We start from the raw sequence: 23,759 nt of genomic DNA, 5'->3' as shown, positions 1-23,759 counted from the left end.
GCAGGAACTTCTAAAATATGTGTTGGACACCCGAGCTTCTAAAATATGTGTTGCATGATTAATTGAGTGTTCTCTTCTAATTGTTTTGTATGTGTGAAGGCACTTGAAATCTTGCATTATGTAAGTTGGTATGCTGCAGATACTCTGAGCATCTGCATCCAGGTGCTGCAGACTTAAACAGGAAACAAGATTCCAGGTTCCAAAGAACATGCAGTTGAGAGTCAGAGACTATGGTAATAGAGCAAATGGAGAGGGTAGTTGCGGCTGCAAGTATCATGATGTCCTCCCTTAACAAAAAAAAAAAAAAACAAACCCCAGACCAAAAAAATAGTTCTGTTGTCTTTTCCTCTCCGTAAAGCTTTGATCCTGCAGTAGTTGGTTAGGGTAGAAAATCAGGGATGGAAATACAAACTCTTTACTGTTGTTCACTAAACTAAATCAGCAAGATTTCACACCTTTTTGTTTGTATGCTTGCATTATTGCTATTATATGTCGCTGCCTAAGTATAAACGTTCTTATGTTAATTTTATCAAGGTCATTGCCGTATGAGAAAACAGAGACTCTGAAAGTCAGACTGATCTGCCCAAGTGCATGAAGTACATCAGTAGCAGTTTGACTTGGCATGCAAGTTTCTAGGCTTGCAAATGCATCTTGTAAACATCAGGATGCTATCTTCATCCTCTCTCTTCTGAATCCCTCCCTTCCCAGCATCCCTGCTTTTCCATACAAATTCAAAGCAGTGCCCCTATCCCAGTGTCATGTCACTGAACATCTGGAAATGGCAAAGGAGAGAGAAGCACGCAGGATAATCCATCCTGAAGGCATGCTTCTTCGTTCTCCTGTGGGAACCTGTAACACACAGAAGGTGCAGTGTAGCTTTGACATCTTCAGAATCTCTACTCACCACATAAGGATTACTGCTTTTCACAGTGCTCTGCCATGTCAGGTTGTTTGATAAAACCTCAGAAATGCAAATACAATACTCGAAGTGTAAAGTTCACATTACAGCTATGAAGGATGCATTTTAGACGTACAAAGACGGCGCTACTTCTGTCCTTGGAAATTCAAGTCTTAAATGTGTTCAGTTTTGGGGTCATCAAGGTTGTGTCTGGGTGGGGAAAAAAGTCTATGTCTTATCTATGATCCAGTTTCCTGAAGGAACTTGCAGAGAGATCTTTGCACCCTCTCTGTATGAGGCATATAAACCACAACAGCAAGAGGATTGCAGTGCCAGCCACATTGATCGGGACATTCTGTTGTACCGCAGGTGGCAGCTACGCTTTAGTTGTGACTTCAGCAGTGTCAGGACTCCACTCTAAAAGTAGAGGGGGTGTGGGAGGTAAGCCAGATAACTGAACTAGAGCACCTAGAAGCACTCTGTATCTGTAGTGAGGCTCATCTGAAAGCCAGGGAACCCTTCTGGTGATTTGAGCATCAACTAATTGTAAGCAGTATTGCTGCCTTTTAGATCTTGCATATTTTGTTGAGTTCCTTAATGCTTCTTTCCCAATTCAACTACTTCTATAAAAACTGAGTTAAGAGGACAACTGCACTCACCTAAGAACATAAGTTACCGTACACGATGTTGAGCACGGGCTGAAAGAAAGATACTTGACAGCAATTCTCATGTCTTCTTCCTGGCTTCTGAAAGTGACCAACACAAAACCCAAATTTATGTTAAATGTAGTTTTTTTTCCTTTCCCATTAGGCAATTTAACAGCTTTGGGGTGGGGTTTGTTTTTGCATATTCTTCCTCTATGCAAACAAATATATGCTCCTTTCTATGCTTTTGTTGATCATAAAAATACCAAGATTGCTCAGTGTTGGGGAAGAGTGGCTGGAAAGCTTCCTGGTGGAAAAGGACCTGGGGCAATTGGTCAACAGCCAGTTGAATGTGAGCCAGTAGTGTGCCCAGGTGGCCAAGAAGGTCAATAGCATCCTGGCCTGTATCAGAAACAGTGTGGCCAACGTGACTAGAGGAGTCATCATCCCCCTGTATTCAGCTCTGGTGAGGCCATACCTCAAATAGTGTTCAGTTTTGGGGCCCTCGCTACAAGAAAGAGGTCGAGCTGCTGGAGTGCATCCAGAGAAGGGCAGAGAAGCTGGTGAAGCCTCCAGAGCACAAGTGTTATGAGGAACGGCTGAGGGAACTGGGGCTGTTTAATCTGGAGATAAGGAGGCTGAGGGGAGACCTTATCGCTTTCTACAGCTGGCTGAAAGGAGGTTGTGGTGAGGTGGGTGTTGGTCTCTTCTCCCAAGTAACTAGTGATAGGACAAGAGGAGATGGCCTTAAATTGTGCCAGGGAAGATTTAGTTTGGATATTAGGAAAAATTTCTTCATGAAAAGGGTTGTCAAGCACTTGCCCAAGCTGGCCAGGTAGCTTCTTGAATCACCATCCCTGGAAGTATTTAAAAGACTTGTAGGCTTGGCACATAGGGACATGGTTTGGTGGTGAGCTTGGCAGTGCTAGGTTTACAGTTGGACTTGATCTTAAAGGACATTTCCAACTGCATGTGATTTGCTTAGCAGAAGTGAAAACTCTACTTAATCCAGGGTGATGAGTATGTGATGTTTATTAATGAAGTGTATCTAGGCTGTTACAACAGAAACTTCCCCTTGCTGTTAATGGAGCACAACACAACCAAGCATGAGAGGTGTGAATTCAGGCTGACCGATGTGTTAGCCGCTGTACCATGGTATGTAAAAGGCTAAGGTGCTATGCTAGCTAAAATACCAGTAACTCTAAAGCTTTTTCTCTTGCTACTATCTTTAGTGACGCCTTAGTAACACTGTACACATACCTTTATTCTGGTGTATGAACAGGCAGACTTGCTAGAAATGGAATATATTTGTTGACGTTTGTTTAGTATGAAATCTAATATACTTGCCTAGAACTAACCAAAGGCAATGCTTTCACAAAAAGCAAATGCCCAAATCAATAAGGTGCCACAAAAAAAAAGAGCCCACATGTTTACATTCAGAGAGAGGAGTGTCCTTTCTAACTTGGAAATAGAATCCAGTGGATACTTTTAACATGAAGTTTCTTTAGAGGCATCTTCCTCAGAGTTGCTTTTATATCAAGACCTAAACTTTTAAACGTTAAGAAAGTTTGCCAGAGCTACAGAAATGGCATCCATGTTGAGATGTGCATCACATTATGCTCGGGGTTTCCATTTTGCATCTTTGAAGAAACAGGCTTGAGCTCCAAAATTTTGGATTGGACAGATTCTTTCCTTAATTGAAAGGTAAAGACACTAGGATTGCAGGTGCACTGTTGTGAATCAGATCCTGCTGGGTTACAGGAGAGTTAAAAGTGAATAGAGATCTGGAAACAAGTTGTGAAGGCCACCCCAGCCACTCGCCCACCCCACCTCAGCAAAATGGGGTAGAGAATCAGGAAAGCCAAAGCAAGGAAAACTCGTGAGTTGGGTTAAAGACAAATCAATAAGTGAAGGGGAAAATAAAGGGTGGGAGGAAGCAAGTAATTGCAAAGGCAATCACTTATCCCTTCGCATTGCCGTACTTCTTTGAGCAATCGCTCCTTTAGAAAAATTTCCATTCCCCCTTTTGAGTGCTGAGCATGATAGGGAATATCACTTTGGTCAGTTGGGGTCAGCTGTCATGGCTGCATCGCCTCCCAACTTCTCGCCTGTCCCCAGCCTACTTCTAGGGTTGGTCTGAGTGAGAAAGAAGGAAGGTCTTGATGCTGTGCAAGCACTGTTCAGCAACAGCTAAAACATTGATGTGTTATGAACAACACCTTCTGGGCTGCTATGAAGAAAATTAACTCTGTCCCAAGCAGACCTAGTACAGAAGTGCGTGGTAGCAGTGAACATGGCAAGTAGAAGGAAGAACAGAACTGGGCAAGTAATCAGAGGACTAGACAAGGAGAGTGGAAGAGGCCTGGGCAGGAAGCAGGGTGGAGGGAGCTAGAGAGATCTGCAATGTTCAGCAAATAGAAGAGAAATCTAAGTGGGAACAGGGAGGAGAACCTGAAAATTCTGACTATTGTATAAAAAAAGAGATCTTTGGAACTAAACCTACAGAAGGTGTTGGAGATTTACACCTTTCTGTCAATGTTGGTGTCTGGTCCTAGTGGCACCTTTATTCCTGTGAAGCTGATATTTTGGTCCTCTGTTTTCCCCATTCCTCAACTTCTTTCCCTGGAATTATCTAGGATTGCCTAGTCCTTGTCATACCCAAGTTTTGCTGTGTCTTGTTTGTACATAAGCTCTACTGGTATTCACTGAATCTTTCTGAGAGTCACATACGGAGGCTTTGAAAACTCTACCATAGGCTTCCCTGAGCTGTGCAGTGGAGTGAGCTCTTTCTTCCTCCTCTTCAGGCTGTGCCAGTGAGCACAAGGGAGTGATAGTGCAACTGACCCCGAGAGGTTCTGGTCTGGTCAAGACACTAGTGAGAAGTTTTTAGGCTCTTCTTCAGTTGACTGTGCATTTTATCTCTTTAACACAGGGAAATGTCTTGAACGTGTGATTTGAGTAATGAGTTACTGGGGAAAAGGGAGGTGGCATCTCAGTCTCCAACAGCATTTTGTAATGTTTTACCTCTCTCCGAGGCAGGTTTAGGACTGTGAACCCACAGTGAAGAGGGGCAAGAGCCCTCACTAAAGTGTGTAAACACAAGGCATTGGATTCACGATGCAGCTCAATCCTCGTATTTCCTAGTAGCTAGTTTAAGAGGTCTGCCTAGCGGTGTGGGTGCAGTCACTGCGCTGTTGGGTAAAGGGAAGGTCTTAGTCGTGTTCTCCCTAGTCCCTTGGTTTCGCTCTACCTCATGCACAAGCTAGTGTTCCCACAGCAAGTCACATCTGGAAATTACAAACCATCTGTGGGTTTTTTTCTTTAGAGTGGGAGTGTGTGCCAAGTTAACTTTCAATGAATTGTATGCTCTGCATTGTGGGAACAGACAGACAAAGACAAAGGAGAGGAAGGAATGGGTAGGTCATTCCCACCCTTCCGGTTAGCAGCACAGTTATAAAATGACTGCACAACCTCTGCATGGGTGTGCTGCTTGTTAAGCCTGTGCTGAGGGATGTAACCGAATGTATGGGTTTTGGGGTGAGGAGGGACCCAGGCTTGTTGGTGGGTGCCACCCTTAGGTCCTGCCTTTGCTGATGTGTGTAGATCTCTGTACATGCAGGCAGACCCGTATTGTCCAGGAGAAGCAACACATACCTCTGTGAAATTGCAGCTGTATGCAGGTGAAAAACTCTACTTTTGATGTTAATGTAAGATTTACAGTCAGTCCTGCATGAATCTGATTTTCTCTTGCCTGGGACACTGCTACAGCTTACTGCCATCAGTGTTCTCTCTTTTCTGGCTGTAGCTTTTGCCTGTGCTTTTAAACCACTGGCCTAAGGGGTTTCTTACTGGAGTTTGGGAAGCAGGTTGTGTTTGTGGCCTGTGGGGGAGTTTGGAGGGTTATGGGTGAATATTCTGACAGTCCTTCTGGACTCACCATTTATTTCAGGGTTCTGTGCAGCTGATGGTTCTGAGGGTTAGGAGGGAATGTAACTCTCTGATGCTGACAGTTGCTGGGGGAATCCACAATTTAAAAAAGAAAAAAAAAAAGAAGAGGTAGTTGGGAAGTTACGAAAAATAGAACAAAATCCCAGTATTTGAAAAACCTAGTTCCTGAGGCAGACAGTTCCTTACTATAAGCTAATCAGTAAGGACTTTTCCACTCAGCTTCAGCAGGTGGAACGTTAATGTCTTAATCATAATGTTGGAGCCTAACTGCTGCTTGTATAGACCAAATATATACATATATGCATTTCAAATAGGTACCTGAGACCGAAAAAAGATGGTAATGATAGTATTCAAAATAAAAAGGGAATTAGCATGCAAAAGTTCTCTGGGATAATTAAGACTTACGTCAGCTCCAAGAAAAGTGCAAAGAAAATCTAGTCAGGTAGACAAATATAGCAATGAAGTGTTTATTGCTGATAAATTCAATATTAAGTTCCACTTAGTCTGAACAGAACATGTGGATGCATTTAGCCAGCTTTAATATTTAAAGTATCAGAATTAGTTTCTAAAACTTGATTATGGAACACTGGGTTGTATGGATGACCTGTTACTCCATGAGTGAAGGACTATACCTTGTCTTACATAGGTTGCAATCCAAGCTCTGTATTCAGACACATGATTTGGTTAGCGTGGAGTTCCAGATTATGTGCATTAGCTGAGTTGTTGTCAAACACGAAAAAATGTGAAACGTGTACTGCAACACAGATTAAGATTCGTGGCTTGTTCTTTACTGCTGGCCAAATCTGTGCAGCCATGCCTTTGTCATGATTCAACTGATGTGTGGTAGGCAGAACTCTTGACGGTGGCTCCGAATTCTGAATAGGATGAGAAGGTTGTGTAGGTGAAGATATCTGGCTGCTGGACAAATGGGAACAGATGATATAGATGAGATGAGGTGGTGGGTTTGCGGAGGAGGCTTTGCTTGCACAGTGTTAGCTTCATATTGAAGAAAATCACAGGTTTTTTTTAGCTCAGCAGGAGCTTCCGTCTGGCCATTCTGCAACAAAATGCTGAGATAGATTTTGCTGGTAACAATTCTTTATTTAATCTTTTTCCCAGATTATGGGCAGGAGGCCTAATTCAAGTGAAGAGAGGGAAAGTACTGAGGATAGAGGGACTTAGGACAGGGAAGAAGATAGGGACAATGATTCTACCCGGGACCAGAAAATGAAGATGGATTCCCTTTGTGGTGCCTGTGATGTGATTGTGTGGACAGGCTGGGTTTGGGTAATTCTTAAATCCCTTAATGCCTTACTTTGCAACATTATGATGTGCTTCTAACCTAAGTTTAAGTGTTCCTGATAGTGCAAACAGCATTAGCCAAGCAATAATTGATAAAACAATTGGTAACTTATTTTTCTTTTTTTCCACCTACAGCACACATCCACTGTGACGAGGTGTTTGGCATCGTGGGAGAAAATTTTACTTTTCCAGTAAAATCAGGCCAAAACATAACGGAAATTTTATGGACAAAAAACAAGAATAAAGTGGCTGAATGGGAAGGGCAAAATGAAACTACATATTATACTTCTCTTATTGATAGAGGCTTACTTAACAAGAAGAATGGGTACTTGACGATATATAACTTGGAGAATAGTGATGCTGGCACATACGAGCTAACCTACTTGGATTTTGTGAAAGAAAATTATGCCTTCACCTTCATGCTTTCTGTGTTACGTAAGTAGTGGAAGAACTGCATAAAGTATTTGCACCACTTTATTCGCTTTAAGAAGGCTAGAAAGGGGGCTCTTTACTTGTCAGGGAGGCAGGCAGAAACAGAGAGGGGCTGTTCTTTGGCTCTCTTGTCAAGTTACTTAGGCACTTGAAGCAGATTTTCAAAGGTGGCGTGTGATTTTTGTGCCCATTATTACACACATTGGAATGACTTCTAGAATGTGTGTAGATGGCACACTTGGTACTTTCAGGTAGATAACAAAACTCTTTGAGCCAGTTGACCAAGTTATTCCAAGCACTATGTATCTACTAAAGTTGCTCCTGCAGGCATATTATAGGCGCTTGAATATCTGTAGCATCATCTTGTGCAGGTCTGTGCAGCTTAACTAGTAGTCTTTGGAAAATATATTTGACCAGTGGGTATGTTAGTCCTGTTGGCAATGAGCCATGAAGGGACTCAACCTACGCACTGAAGAACCACAATCAAGGACACTTTTAGAAATACATTTCTTATGCGCATGCATGGGCACACGTGTGCACACACACTCTTTTATCTCTGCACGCTCCTGCTGGTTTTGTTACTCCAGCCCTTGTCCTGCTAAAATTCAAGGCAGTGTATAACCAAAGTTAATACAGAGTGTTTTCTCTCCTTTTAGCTCCCCCTTCAGAACCTGAAATAACTTGCAACATCAGTGGTGATGACTTTGTTTTAAACTGTATAGCAGATTTCCCGAAGCCTCTGGATTACTCTTGGAAGTTAGATAGCACACTAGTCACTCATCACACGACGGAAATTGTCATCCCTAACAAGAATGTGGATGTTTCCAAGAAAGCTGTATGTTTAATTAAATTCTCTCAAACGGAAAGGAGCTCTGAAATCTCTTTGAGTAAATGCTTTCCAGATGAAAAAGGTAATGAATCGGTCAAGTTGTATGTGTGTCTGAAAGTCTGTTTGTGGAAGCAGCATGGACTATTACTGTAAGATTTCTGCTGACTTCTTAGAAAGTTGAATTTTAAGAGTAAAAAGCATCAGATGTGGTTTGTCTGCTAAAAGTGCTAAAGGTTGGTGAAAGGTATGAGGCTGACAGTTTGATCCCCCCAAAAGGTAGTTTCTGCAGAGATCTCAACAGAATAAAACCTTGAGCAGTGACTTGAAGTAAGTAATAATAAAGAGGGAGACACATACCAAAGATCTCTTCTGAACTTCCTGACCTTGTTTAATTAATCATAATGGCTATTCCACTCTTTGTACTGCTTCCCATTAACCGACATGAAACTGTTCAGTCATTTCAAGTGAGTCAGCTAGCAGCTATGCATGAGTCAATGAAAATGAAACATGTTTGGAGCCCTCTGGTTTGTAAGGTACGCAATGCAGTTCCCAACTGACAAAATTTCCCACTTCAGTGCAAAAGTAATGTTCATAGTTTACCAATGTAGAATTCTTCCACTGGAATTGTCAGAGACTTGTTAGAAGTGGGGCATGTGGTGTGTTGACCTTGATTGGCTGCCAGGTGGCCATCCAGCCACTCTATCACTCCTCCTCCTCAATGGGACAGAGAAGGGACGAGATAAGGACAGGGAGATCACTCAGCAATTGCCATCATAGGCAGAACGGACTTGACTTGGGGAAAATTAATTTAATTTATTGCCAATCAAAATCTGATTAAGACAATGAGAAACAAGAACAAATCTAAAACATCTTTCCCTCCCACCCCCCTCTTCCCAGACTCAACTTCACTCCCAATTTCTCTACTTCTTCCCCCCAGGCAGTGCATATGGGTGGGGAATGGGGGTTACAGTCAGCTCATTACACGTTGTCTCTGCTGCTCCTTCCTCCTCATGTTCTTCCCCTGCTCCAGTGTGGGGTCCCAGCTGTGGGAAACAGTCCTTCACAAACTTCTCCAATGTGAGTCCTTCCTGCAGGATGCAGTTCTTCAAGAACTGCTCCAGCATGAGTCCTTTCCAAGGGGTGTAGTCCTTCAGGAACAGATGACTCCATCATAGGTCCCCCATAGGATCACGAGTCCTGCCAGAAAATCTGCTTCAATGTTGGACCCCTTCTCCATGGGTCCATAGGTCCTGCCAGGAGCCTGCTCCAGTGCAGGCTTCCCATGAAGTCACAGACTCCTTTGGGCGTATCCACCCGCTCTGGTGTGCAGTCCTCCATGGGCTGCTCTACCATTAACCTCCATGGGCTGCAGAGGAATAACCTGCCTCACCATATCTGCACCACAGGCTGCAAGGGAATCTCCGCTCTGATGCCTGGAACACCTCCTCAGCCTCCTTCTTCACTGACCTTGGTGTCTGCAGGGCTAGTTCTCGTATATTTTCACTCCTCTCTCTGGCTGCTGTTACCCAGCAGATTTTCCTCTTTTAAAATATGTTATCACAGAGGCACTACCACTGTTGCTGATGGCTACCACCTTGGCCAATGGTAGGGTCCATCTTGGAGCCACCAGGCACTGGCTCTGTCCGACATGGGGGCAGCCTCTGTCATCTTCTTCCAGAAGCCACCCCTGCAACCTCCCCATTATCCAAATCTTGCCATGCAAACCTCACACAAGGTATTCACTGAAACTTCATTTAGCTGAGATCTGGGTTGGGCTTTCATAGGCCAAAAAGAGAAATAGCCATTGCCTTTCAAGTCATGATGTGCCTTTACTGAACTAAAGTATTTACCATGTAACTTTTCTGGAGCTGGCTTAGGGTTTTGCTAATAACTGACTGTGGTACATTAATTTCTTGAGTTTTGATTTTTTTTAAAAACAAATAGCTATAAAACATACTGTATTTCTGCTGAAGTAGTGTATCACACAGTTGCTTTTTAACTAACCAATCATTGTTTATTTTGTTTTTTTTTAAAGGAGACAGCTATCAGAAAAGAAACAGAGACGCTCTTTGGGGGGCTTCTGTTTTCTTCCTTCTACCTGTAGGAATAACAATATTCCTATATATAAAAGGCATGTATGGTATTTCCTAATTGAGCTAAAAATGCTTCAAGATGATGCTGGTGTAAGGTTCTGAAGGTTCTGTAGCATATATGAAAGTTTCTGACCCTGGGATGTATTGTAAATACAGTAGTAGAAACATGTGCAACTTAGGCAAAGGCTAGTAGGTGTGAAGGAAATGATATACTGAATTTTCTTGCCCTCGGACACTGGGCTCTGGGTAGTGGGAAACACTGTAGTTTGCATTTGAAATTTCTCCTTCAGATCAAGTGTTTCTTTTACTCTGTGTTTCCACTTACCATGTATCTATAGCTTCTGACATGCCTATCTGAGTGTGCTTTCACTGCCTTTTTTGAGATCATCATAAAGCTGCCCTCAAGATCAGCTTTACTGTTGGGGCAGGCTTGTACCAAGGCCTTTTGCATACCTTATGCTGGTATGCATAACAACTGAGTGTACTCAACTGATGCATAGGGACTTCTTGTGCTGTGGTCAGCATCTATTGCCATTGTCTTGGAATTCTAGATTTGTTTCTTGACCCATTCCTACACTACATTCAAGTATATTTTTGTAAATCTGACAGTTTATTTGGAAAGAAAGCCTGTACTGCTCCATGGGGTGATTTCAGGAGATGCAGGACTTTGTTTGTCTTTGAAAATCACATCTTTTGTACCAGCACATTCATCCAGGTTATTGAGGCCCCTCTGAGTGGCAGCCCTGCCTTCCAGTGTATCCCATACTCTCCACTGTTTGATGTCATCTGCAAACTTTCTAAGGGTGCCTGCTGTGCCATTGTCCATGTTGGTGATGTTTAACAAGACTGTTCTTGGTATCAACACATGAAAAATGTCACCATAACTGGCCATCAGTTAGGCTTGAAACAATTCAACTACTCCCCTTGAAACAGCAAAGGTCCGATCATGCTAGAAAATAAACCCATTATACCTCAGTAGGATAAACACTGCAAAAGTATAATCAAACAGAAGATGGGATTTGCTCATTTGAGTACAAGACTGAGTCCTGAACTGCTAAGCTGTGCTTTGGAACTTGTTGTTCCAGGAGGCACATTTTGTTGATCTCTTGCTAATTGTCCAAAACACTGTTTCTTTGTTTCTTCTTTCCCCAAGTCAAGTGTTCAGTAGCACATCCTCAGTGATTCTTTTTATTATTATTCGGGTTGGGGGAGAGGGGAATAGATAGAGGCTGCCATAAAGTGTTATTTCTGAGTAATTCCTCCAGGTATTCTATTTGTTTTGGTACAGCTAGAAGTAAACTTGAAAAGGGAAGAGCTTCTCAGAAGAGTCCAGTGCATCACTCAGGTAAGAGATCTAGAGTGTCATAAATGTGTGGAAATCAGACTAGTGCTTTAATTTGGTCTAGGCTTGTAATTTTTTTTTTCTCTGTGGCAGTATAGTCTTTCATTGGAGAGGTAAAGAAGTAAGTTTTTATTCAGACCTTAGTTATTTTACAGAGTACAGTTATTTTTTCCAGGTCATTAATGCATACTTTCTAATTTAAGTGAATTTCATTACAGGAGAACACACGCCACTTTATTCTGTGGAGAACCAAGAGCAGTTTCATCTGGACAGAAGTAAGAAACTTGTGTTTGGATATAGTTGTTTCTAAACATCTGCCATTGGTTGGAGCAATGAGTCTGATCAGCTATTCCCTTTTTTGCAGTGTGTAAGCTTTTGAATTGATTCTCAATGTGCGTATATGTGGCCTCAGTCTCAGCTGAGGTCCAGTATTATAGTCATAGGGACCCACATTTAGTGGATGTGTTAGGAGGGCTGGCAGAATTACTGACAATGAATGGTGTGGGATTTGCAGCTCACTTTGGAGGTGAAATCTACTTTTGACAACAGAGAGTACGATGGGGGCTGGAAAAATGCACACTATAGGGCAATTTATCAGCTGGAGAACTTACTGTTTACCTGTTTGTTTAAGGTTAGTTCATGATAAATGAGATAAATATTTCTTCTATCTCTTTTAATCTTACCTGTCTGTCTCATTTATATAAACTTCTTTCAGAAATTTGGTTGATTGTTTTTTTAACCCGGTGTTCATATCAAGTGCTTAGGGCTGGTCATGAGGGTGACACATTGCTCACTACCACTGTTCCCCAGGGAAATTTCTCGCTGGCCTGTTTTGGAAATTGGGCAGCTAGCCTTTTTCTCCGTGCATTGAATTTGACTTGGAAAGCTGGGGTTGATGCTGTGCATGTAGCAGTAGATTTAATGATGACCTTTGAAGGTATTATCACATCAGATTGGCAGGAGTTCGCTGTTAGTTTACTTTGGTTACATCTTGACAATCCATGCAAGAACTAGTGAAGACTAGCGTATTGCTAGTCTGCTGGGCAGAACTCTGGCCCTTGCTTTTCGTGCATGATTTTTGTTCAAGTTTACATCCTGTGGGTCAAGATGCAATCGTCTCATTTTCTTTCTTTAATACTTTCAGTTGTTTGGGAAAAACTTTTAATTCACACTTATTCCATTTTGAAGGCCTGTCTTGTCCCTGTAACAGTCAAGATGAGGGAAAGAGACAATGGAGTAATTTCTCACCTCTTTTCATTAGTTACTCTGCAGCCCACCCATGGTTTCTTTACATGATGACCTTCTACAGGCAGTACAGATTCTCAGGATTTTCTGCCTTCCTGTCATCCTGTCCAGATCTCCACTTGTGCTTCTTTTGTCCCTTCTAATACTGCTTTGTTTTCTATTTTTCTTTTCCTTCTTTAATTTGCAGCAGGATTTCTTGGTTTTCTGGCTTGTGGGCCTGTGTGTTGGGGTGTGGGAATCACAGTGTATGGTGAGCAGGTAAGAAAGGGGACAACTTTTTGTCTGTTCTGCTTTCACAACGGTAAATGAAGCTAGTGTGTTCCAGCTTTAACACATGTGCATCTTGTTGCCAAATTCACTGTGATCTGTTCTTTATGAACCAAGCAAAATCAGCCCTTGGGAAGTCAAGCAGATTAGAGAGAGCAGTGGAAGATTCTTTAAAAATACTTTGTTATGGAGGTCACTGGACCAAGAACTGTTTCAATGGGGAATGACCAAAGCTCCTGCCATCAGATATGAGCACACTGCCCTGTTGGAGTGTTCTAGTATTGAACTGATCGTGGCTTCATGTGAGATACTCCGTCTGGTATCTTGCAGGAACTGTTGGAGTTGGCATAAGGCTGGAGCAGGGTGTTTTTAAACTACTGTGTCACTTTTGCAGAGACTTACTGAATGTTTAATTTCTTATGTTGTTCTTTAAGGAATTTCAGAAATCAAGTTAATGTTTCTTGTGGGTTTGGAGGTTAAAAGCATCATGATTTCCTTGGTGATAGGCCAGGAGGGGAGGCAGTGCTATGAAAGCAAGGTTTTGTGGGTTTTTTTGTTGTTGGGTTTGTTTGGGGTTTTTCCCTCCTTTTCCATGTCTACTCATCTCTGGCATATCAAAGACTTATGAGCTTTTTAGCAGAATTTTGGATAAAGAACTTATTTTTTCCTCTGATATTTTTGTACATTTGTTAAAGTAGGGGTTCTAGCCCTTGGGTCATCACTGAAATCTAGAGACTACTAATGAATTTGAAGGTGAAGAAAAGAAAAGGTTGGGAAGAAAAATAATTCCTTAATCAAAAAACCCTCTTTTTGGTACTGCACTTAAATTTACTTTAGAATGCCCAATGCCTCTGTTAGAAGTTCTTTCAGGTCTACAAAGAGAAATGGTTTAAAGAGTTAGTGCAACACCTAGATGAAGTTAAAAAAAAAAAGAAAAAAAAGGAGATGCAAATTCTCTTCTGGGTTCTGATGGCAAATCTGTGCAGCTTTATCACCTTAAGTAAACCCACTTTAGAAAGAGTTTGTAAAGCTGTTGACCTAGCAATCTATGCTGGTTATGTTCTGGGACCTTAAGTGGTTGCCGGAGTGAGGTTGAAGTTGAAATTAATTGTGAGTCCTTCAATAAAGTGGCATAACATACTAGTTCTCAGGAGTATCTTCTAAAGTGTTACAATGAAACTGTCCAAGGCTGAGTTGCATCTTGCAGACTGTGCTACCTTCATATTAATCTCTAAAAAGGATTTCTGTTTGCTTTCAGCTGCATCTTCACAAGCTGTTGATCATGAGAATGAAGAGCCTGAAGCAGGTAACAAGTAGATGGTGCCCTAAACCAGGGGAACCTGACGAGGGGCATTAATTTTGCAGTCCACAACATATTAGCATGTTCTCAGTGCAGAGATTACCGTTCTCCTGTTGGCCTAGAAAGAGATGTTGCCTTAGAAACAGTAGATATTGATGGGTAGATCACTAGATGAGAAGTCAAAAAGACCTGAATCCTTGTTTCTGTTAAACAGCACTGAGCAAATACCTTCTTGGGGCTTCAGCTTCCCTTTTCATATGATGAGAATGATGCTGCATGGTGTGTCTGCAGAACACTCCACCACCTGTGCAAAGAACTAAGCCTGTATGAGGGAACCCCTTTTTATAGTAAATAAGCAAACTACCCTTATGTCTACTGCTACCTTTTATTTGCGTGCAAAAGAGTGCAAGGATGTTTTTATAGCATATTGTCATGCATAGGTGATCTTTACTTTCTGCTGGAAGAAACGCTCAAGCGAGACCTAAGATAATGAAATGCTGTGGCTTCAAAGCTTTGTTTGTGTTGATGGGAAATAGATCTAAGTCTCAACACACTGGTTTAGAGATGGAATGCTTACAAGTTTGCAAAATGCTACTGTGGGAGATAGAGCAGGTTTTTTTTCCTTAGAGAAGCAACATTTCTGGATCTGGTATTTTTTACTTGCTTTATGCTATAGGAAAGGGTTTTTTTCTGCATTCATTGGGCAGCTAAGCAAAACCCCAGTTTTGTTTTCTTAGTACAACCGATGTAAGGGAAATTAAAGGGAATTCTGGGACCTGTATTTTTTTCTAGAAGTTGTTTTTACTCCAGGGGGATAGTGAAATAGGAACACTGCAGTTCAAGTCAGGAAAAAGAAAAGTTTTTGTTCCCCAGGCTGTTGCACTGATCGTTCGCTCACTAACTCTTCCACTATTTTCCACAAGTAGCTTATTAGGGGATTGGAGAAAGCAGATTTTTTTCCGCATTAAGGGCAAAATCACTAATCATGACAATAAGGAAAAGGAAACCTAGAAGCCCCTGGGTTTTGCTGCTTAGAACAACTTTCCTCATCTGAAGAAACAGAGGTTATGTAGCTGCTGGCAAAGGTGTGGTGGCTGGACCTTTTATTGTCACTTGTGTAACTATTTCCACATACATAGACGTGGATACAGGAAAAGAAGGTTTACTTTGTGCCAGCCTCATGGAAGAAATGAGGGAAACATACCATTCAGGTCAAAGGGAGTCAGGTCCATAGATAAAGATTGTCTGATTGAATACTAGAGGAGCAAAACCAAATACTTTGGTTTTTTGCAATATAAAGTGGGAACACTAGGAAAAGGAGTTGGTGTCCCCTTGTGCAGTACACCCTGCAGCACCTTGGTAGCATGCTGTCACTGCTGTGGGGATGGGAAACAGCAGGCAAGGCTATGATGTTTGCTGAAATGTGTGTACAAAGCTATTCTAAATAGAGCTGCTGCTGGTAGCCCAGCAGTACATAACAACTGCAAATGAAAAGGTGTGCTGCCGAGCACAGCCTACGAGATGTGCCAGCAAGGGCTGATGTGCAGCTGTATCTGCTGCTCCCTAACAGAGAACTGTATGGCGATATGGTCACAAGTGGCTGCCTTGGCTGAGATCCTAAGAGGAGTGAGAAAGTTAAGCATGAGAGTACAGATCCGATGCTTTCAAAGAGCAAATTTCCACTTATTCAGGAAAATGGTGAGTGGCATCTCATGGGAAACAGTTCCAAAAGTTTCAAAGAGCAATGGAGCTCAAGAGCATCATCAGGCCTTTAAGGAGGACTTTCTCCAAGTATGAGCAAAGGCCATCCTGGTGGTCAGGAAAACAGGCAGGCAAATCAGGAGATGAGCTTGGCTAAGCAGGGAGCTCCTGACAGGGCTCCAGTGCAAAACTTGCTTCTCCTACATGTGGGTGCAAGGGTATGCACGTTGCCCAGGCAGGTAAGGATGGTGTCAGAAAAGCCAAGGCTCAGTGAGGCTTGAAACCGCTATGGGGTGACCAGGTCAATGAGAGCAGCTTCTGCTGCTATGTTATCCGTGAAAGAATAGACGAGGAAAATGGGAACTTGTTGCTGAACAGGGGATTGATTTAGTGATACCTCATGCTGATGAAGTATAGGCTAGATGGGCAGACAGTGAGATGAGGTGGAGTGAAAACCAACTGAATGGCTGAGATCAGAGGGTGGTGATTATCGGTATGAATTCTAGTTGGAGGCCAGTATGTAGTGGTGTACTCCAGGGGTCAATATTGGGTCCAGTCCTCTTTAATGTCTTCATTAATTATCTGAATTATGGGGCAGAGTATGCCTTCAGCAAATTTGCTAATGATACAAAACTAGGAGGAGTGGCTAACACACCTAAGGGACCTCAACAAGCTGGAGAAAGATGCTGGCAGGAGCCTCGTGCAGTTCAACAAGAGGAAATTCAAAATCCTGTACCTGTGAAGAATAACACCATGCACCTCTATATGCTGGGGGCCAGTCAGCTGGAAAAGCAGCTTTTCAGTAAAGAACCTGAGGATACTGGAGAACAAGAAGATGAACTCGAGCCAACAATGTCCCCTTGCAGCAAAGAAGGCTATCAGTGTCCCTGGCTGTATTAGAGGAGAGGTGATCCTCTTACTCAGCACTAGTTAGGCCACATTTGGAGTCCTGTTCTGGGCTCCCTAGCACAAGGGAGATATGGAGCTACTGGAGGGAATCCAGCAAAGAGCTACAAAGATGATTAAGAGACTGGATGTTGTCCTGGGCAGCCTGCTGTAGTTGAGCCTGCTTGAGCAGTGACATGGGATAAGATGACTTCTAAGGTTCGCTTCCAACCTCAATCGTTTAGTGATTCCGTGATACCATCCCTCATATGAGGAAAGGCTGAGGGAGCTGTCAGTGTTCAGTCTGGAGAAGAGAAGACTTGGGATGGGATCTCATCAATATGTATAAATACTTGATGGGAGCAAATGAAAAAGAGGGAACCAGGCTCTTCTCAGTGGGTGCCTAGCGACAAGACAAGAGGCAAAGGACACCATAAACTGGCAAATATCACTGCAAGGCTGTTCTTTATCACCTTCAAAAATCATGTTAGGGAAGACCTGTGACAATTGAAAGAAGGGAAACATTGCATTTATTTTCGAAGTAGGCTAACAGGTCCATCAGTGGAACTACAGGTCAGTCAGGCTCACTTTCATCCCTAGGAGAATGATGGGGTAAGTCTTTTTGGAACACACTTCTGGTCACAGAAGAATGGTGACCAGGAGTAAGCATAAATCACAGCTGACCAAGTTAACAAAGGTTTTTGGTGAAATTACTAGGTCTGTAAATGAAGGGGGGAATGGTGGGTGTCATATACCTTGACTTTAGCAAGGCTTTTTATGCAGTGTCCCTCAGTGTTGCTGGAGTCCTAAGTTGGGATGTCCTAATCTGGAGGAATGTCTATCTACTGCTAGATTGTCAAGCCTGCAGGTAATAATAGGTTGTAGTCCACATGGATGCCAGTGCCAATTAGAGTACTGAAGAGATTTGATTTTTTTGATGACCTGAACAAGGGAAAGACAGTGTTATTGAGTTTATAGATGACAGCAAAATGTGGACTGCAGTCAATCAGTATGAGGGCAGGACTGTCGTTCAGAGGGATCTGGGGAGGTAGAGGCCTGCATGAACTTGATCCAGTGGGATGTGTCTCTGCCTGTGGCAGGGGGGTTGGTACTGGATGATCTTTAAGGTCCCTTCCAACCCAAACCATTTTATGATTCTATGAACCTCATGAAATTCTGCAGGGGCAATGCAGGGTCCTAAACCTGGATGGACCAACGGTATTTGAATATTGCCTGTTCCTTGCAGAAGTGACCCAGGATGCAGAAGGTGGAAATGGGGAGCACCCTGAGGAACACTCCTAGCTGCAGTGATGGAGGTATGTGAGGTTAAAGCTCACTGTGCCTCAGGAGAGTGTGGAGGCTGGCACAGAGGCAGGGAGTGATAGTGCTGGGCCGGGCTGTGTATGACCCTGACCCCCGTTTGATCAAGTAGAAAACAGAATTACTTGAAGGGAAGAGGCATCTGTGTGATGGGCACACGCGTGTGTGATGAGTGCTGGGGAATCACATGTTTGTGATGGAAGTGTTTGGAAGACTGGCCACTTCAGCCAGTTTAAAACTGTAGAATTAAATATTAGTGTTCATTAATAACACACTTCTTGCTCATGCTTATGCTTTTACTTTATTCCATGCCTTAACAAGTGATAAAGGCTTATAGTGGCTGAGGTGTTGGTAAGACAGCATGTTTTTGTGTCACTAGATTTCCTTGTTAATTATGAATACTGTTTAACTTCATATCAGAGTAGAGAGATATTGTGTAACACTGTTTCTTTTTATTGCTTAGCTGTTTTCTTTGGTCACAAAGAAGAGAGTTTGCTTAATTTGTGTTTTTCTTGTGGTTTGTTGTTTTTAAACCTATACAGACATGGTGGGAAAGCTCTTCTCAGTGGGCTTGAGGGCTGACATGTGAAATGAGAAAACTGATGAATAGTCTGTATGGGAGAATAGTTGATCGACACTACATCTGATGGATATTAGTGACATTCAGGCTGCAAAAGTGCAAGGTTTTGCAACAGTTGTTTCATAGTCCATGAATTAGAACCTTTCTTCAGTCATCAGTTCTGCATGCTGCACTTACTGTGGGGGCATGGCAGGCCTCCATTTATGTATCTCCAAAGATGTTTTGCCCTCTCAGTCTGTTTTCTGTATGTGCAGATCAGAGCATCTGTGGGGTCACATCTGTGGGGTCACACAGCTGCTTCTTGGGGTACATCACCATGAAGAAAGTGAAAATTCAGGTTAGTCCATCCCAGACCTGACAACGAAAGGGTATAAGGTCTGTCCTTTAATAAACTGCACAGACAAGGGCTTACATTGGTCTGTCATCCATCCAGACCAGAATACTGTTTCTTTAGGGTTTTTCTAGAGTAGAGAAAGCCTATGGAATGCTAACTAGTTTCAATCCTGTTACTAATTAGTTTCACACTGTGATTCGCAAGAAGTATTAAAGATCATAGGTTTGGAGCTGTATTGACTTTTAGTTTATAGTGAAAAGTCTTACTTTGACACCTAAATCTGGCAAAGAACATGAAAAGGTCAAGCCCTTGCCAAGATAGCAATTACTACACTATAAGTTTTGCTTTCAAAGCACCTGGTATTCTTGCAGAAAATCCTACTGAGCATACATCTGTAGAAAATCCAAAATTCCTATCTGTGCGACAGGAAGGTTCCAGGCAGGATATTTGAAGCTGTATCTCAAAAACCCTTGGTTTTTGTGACAGCCAAGTGGTGGAGGTAGAAGTTATTTCCTCAACCTAGCAAATTCAGTGGCAGCATGGAGAAGTGAAGTCACCTGCCAGCAATAAACATGAATTTCTTGATTCCTAAGGGATATGGTTGAAAGGTTTATGGTTTGACTGAAAACAATTTTCCTTTCCTCAAAAGAAAAGGAGAAATGTTTTGTCTGTCATATAGCCCTTAGTTAAGTGGTATAATTACGGACATTTCTTACTGATTTCTGCTTTTTGTATTGTAAGTTAATGGTTTCCAAATTTTTTTAATTGTGCGGCCCATCAGTAAAATATTTTGGACATACACACCGAATTTATGTATATTTATAAGTTATATACATATGCTATCGTACTGAAATATTATGTTCAGTGTTAAACATGCACAAAAGCGGAAGCCAAGAAAGGATAAGATAAGGATGAAATAAACAGCATTTTATTTTTTTAACGTTATTAATGGTGCAAAAATATTTTTCTTTCTACACCACAATGGATTGCCTTGCACACCTCCCACTTTGGAGACCACTGATGCAGATAATTTGTTTAAAGATTCTAAAAAAGGCAAAGGAAGGTGGAAGCTAGTGGCACCTGACTGCTGTGGAGTTTTCATTTCTGCCAGGTTTAATTCTTCTACTGAATTGCAAACTAAGCAATCACATTCATATATTTGCTAAAGATGATGTTGAAATTTTTCTCTTGAATGTGAGAAAATACGGATGAGTAGAAGGGTGGGAAGGAGTTAAGACCGAGTATAAAAAAATCCAACTCTGTGATGCAGAAGAAACTGCCAAAGAAACAGTCATGAAACAAGGAAATAGCCTTGAAAAAAGGGCTGTGTAGCTGGAGAGGAAGCTGTGGTGTCTTGTAATGACTGAGTCAGATCCTGTTAGTGCCAAGGAGTAATACTGAAGACCAAATGAAGTACATCAGTGTGTTACTTCATTGGAAGTGGGTTGGAAGGGACCTTTAAAGATCATCTAGACCAATCCCCCTGCTGTGGGCAGGGTCGTCTTTCATTAGACATGGTTGCCCAAAGGCCAGTCCAACCTGACCTTGAATACTCCACAGCTTCTCTGGGAGATCCTGTTCCGGTGTCTCACCGCCTTATCATACAAAATGTCATCTTATGTCCAACCTAAATCTACCCTCTTCCAGTTTAAAAGCATTCCCCCTCGTCCTGTCACTACATGCCTTGGTAAAAAGTTTTTCTTTTTTCTGAATGGCCTACGTAATGTGCTGCTTTGCAAGGGCTGCTTTCTTGGCTAAACTGTGTTCCTATGTCATGTTTAAAGGTTTGGCACCTGAAATAGTTATGTTGTTACTTTATGTCAAGATGTCAGATGTAGCTGTGCTTTCTTCGGTGTTGTTTGTGACCTGTGTGGGGACAGAAGGTTTTGCATGTTCCATGAGGAGTGTGAAACCTGATGCTTATCACCACAGATATAAAATAAGAGAACACTCATTTCTTATTCAGGCCCTTTCACTGCATAGACACAAGCAAATAGCACCGCCCCCCTTTCCCCGCTGGCTCCTGGATCACATCAACCATAGGTAAAAGCAGTAAACCTGCTTGAATTTTAAGAATACAGATCAAAAATACTTCAGGCTTGTCCAGGAACCTTGTGAGAATCAGACTGGGACATGTTTCTTTTTCTGATTGTCTACAGAGATGAGTGCCATGTATCACCATATGCTGCTCTCCTAGACCATCTTCTGGCATCTTATCTCACGTTAGACTGATACTGAGCTAGACACTAGTGGAAGGGAGGGGTAGTGCTGTCAAAACAGGAGCAAAGACTGAATGACACAGTGCAATTGGTTCCCCTTATCCTGTTGGTCTGTGTGCACCAAGACAGACACACTGACGTAAGTGCGTCTTGCGCATGCTTTGCTGGAAATCAGCCTGTTTAGAGGTTGATGCATGCTGCATGCAGGGAGCTGGGTTGGGCACATAGTCTTGAACTTGATGGATTCTAACTTCCTCCACTGTAACTTCCCTTTGTCTCCAGTTTCTTTGCTTGTCAAAGAAGATGTCTATTTGTAATCCTCAAAAGAGGAAACTCCAAAAGCACCTGGGATTACTGTGGGGAAGAAACAGCAGCAGCATCACGTGCATGTGTGGTGCACAGCTGATACTAAGATTATAGACCTGAACCTTTGCATAAAAGTGGTGTCAGAACAGCCTCACAGGTCACTAGCTGCTTAGCAGGTGGCTGGCAGTAAGTGATACATGTTCTTAACCTGTTCCAGTTGCAGTGGCATATATCTGACCACAAACAGATAATTTGGGTAAAATGGCCATCAGATACCACGAGTCACATAGCTACTGTAATTGGATTGGTTTGGATCATGTGACAATGTCTTAATTAAATCTTCACACCTTGTTAGTATTTAGCCTGCATTATTCTTGTGTAACTAGAAGAGAAGACATAATGATTTACCTGTCTGCTTTTCTTTTTCATTTGCTACAGATCTTAAATCATAACCAAATAACTACCTTGTGGATCAAATGACAATGGAAGACGAGTGCTAGAATTCAACAGTGAAGGAACTTCTATCTTTTCTCATGGAGGTTTTCCAGAAGCACTGAACTCATCCATAAAGAAGGGCTTTGAAGATCGGCTGAGCTGTTCCCAGTGGCTATTTTTGTTTTCTCAGAAGAAATAGCCTCCTTTTCTAGTGTTAATGCATGAAGATAAGTAGGCCAAACGACAGACAAAGTCTTTTGTATTGTATCATGTCCAGTTTTAGCAAACGTTGCTCTACTTACAAAATGCAAGAGCTAAGGCCTTTTTTATAATTGATATTTAGAGACTAATAATCATGTCCATTTACATGAATGTGGATACACCAAAAACTCACCAGCTTTCTCTGCAATTTTGGATCAGTACCTTTTTACGGTCAGAAGAAAGACAGTTCATCCTTCAGCAGTTCCAGAGGGATGGAAGTTTGCATTTGCTAGTCTTGGTTCTCCAGCAGGAACTCAACGCTCGAGACAAATATTTTCCATGATAACTATGTCTTGGAATTGGTAGAAAACTGGCAAACTGATCACTTCTAATGGTGGTTGACTTTGTGATAAAGCTACACTTCCGTTTGTTGTTGCACTGGAACAAACCCGTTTGTCAAGACTGTACCTTATCCCCTCCTCCAGATCACTGATGGAGATGTTAAGTGGCACCAATTCCTGCATAGACCCTTTTAGTACTCCAGTTGTCTGTCATCCATGTAGACTACAACCTGTTAGCCACTACCACCTAAGCCCAATCATCCAACTGGTTCTTTACCTATCTGTAGAACCACACGGAATGGTTTGGGTTGGAAGGGACCTTTAAAGATCATCTAGACCAATCCCCCTGCTGTGGGCAGGGTCGTCTTTCATTAGACATGGTTGCCCAAAGGCCAGTCCAACCTGACCTTGAATACTCCACAGCTTCTCTGGGAGATCCTGTTCCGGTGTCTCACCGCCCTTATCATACAAAATGTCATCTTATGTCCAACCTAAATCTACCCTCTTCCAGTTTAAAAGCATTCCCCCTCGTCCTGTCACTACATGCCTTGGTAAAAAGTTTTTCTCTGTCTGTCTTATAGGTCCGCCTTATGTATTGAAAGTCTCTATGAAGGTCTCTATGAAACCTTGTTTTCTTCAAGCTGAACAACCCAAACTTTCTCAGCCTTTCTTCATAGGAGAGGTGCTCCAACCTTCTGATTGTCTTCATGGCTCTCCTCTGGACCCACTACAACAGGTCCATGTGTTTCTTGTCCTGGGAACAATACTCCAAGTGGAGTCTCACAAGAGCAGAGTTGAAGGAGATAATCAGCTGCTGGTCACGCTTGTCTTCATGCAGCCCAGAATACAATTGGTTTTCTGGGCTGCAAGTGCACATTGCTGGCTCATATCTTTAATGTTACAAGGTGCAGGAAAAGCCTTTCCTTTCCTAGCACCATCCCTACCTGCCTGGGCAGCGCTCCTAAATTCCTCCATTGTAGCCTTCCCCTACATCTAGTAGAAGCAAGTTTTGCACTGAAGCCCTGTCAGGAGCTCCCTGCTTAGCCAAGCTCATCTCCTGATTTGCCTGCCTGTTTTCCTGACCATCAGGATGGTCTGTGCTCATGCTTGGAGAAAGTCCTCCTTAAAGGCCTGATG

At 42.4% G+C, this 23,759-nt stretch overlaps 1 protein-coding gene across 9 annotated transcripts in view; it reads left to right on the top strand.

Annotated features, from left to right (window-relative positions):
- The window catches only part of CD58 (CD58 molecule), a 26,681-nt gene extending 2,922 nt beyond the window's left edge, over positions 1 to 23,759 (top strand). The window contains exons 1-10 of one of the 9 annotated variants that reach the window (XR_008452674.1): positions 5,141 to 5,222; positions 6,928 to 7,227; positions 7,881 to 8,135; positions 10,089 to 10,184; positions 11,435 to 11,491; positions 11,707 to 11,763; positions 14,259 to 14,306; positions 18,133 to 18,202; positions 19,041 to 19,123; positions 22,084 to 23,759. Coding sequence is in view for 6 of the 9 variants with exons in the window: in XM_054081938.1 (XP_053937913.1) it covers positions 5,156 to 5,222; positions 6,928 to 7,227; positions 7,881 to 8,135; positions 10,089 to 10,184; positions 11,412 to 11,491; positions 11,707 to 11,763; positions 14,259 to 14,306; positions 22,084 to 22,125 (945 nt within the window). In the remaining 3 variants the exon portion in view is untranslated. Of the gene's footprint in view, positions 1 to 5,140; positions 5,223 to 6,927; positions 7,228 to 7,880; positions 8,136 to 10,088; positions 10,185 to 11,411; positions 11,492 to 11,706; positions 11,764 to 14,258; positions 14,307 to 18,132; positions 18,203 to 19,040; positions 19,124 to 22,083 lie in introns of those variants that run through there. The other 8 variants (XR_008452680.1, XR_008452679.1, XM_054081944.1 and 5 more) reach the window with 8 other exon arrangements.

The sequence above is a fragment of the Cuculus canorus genome, chromosome 1 (genome assembly GCF_017976375.1).
Source record: "Cuculus canorus isolate bCucCan1 chromosome 1, bCucCan1.pri, whole genome shotgun sequence".
Lineage (NCBI taxonomy): Eukaryota > Metazoa > Chordata > Aves > Cuculiformes > Cuculidae > Cuculus > Cuculus canorus.
The sequence above is the reverse complement of the archived record's forward strand: the minus strand, read 5'-3'. Positions and strand labels throughout refer to the sequence as shown.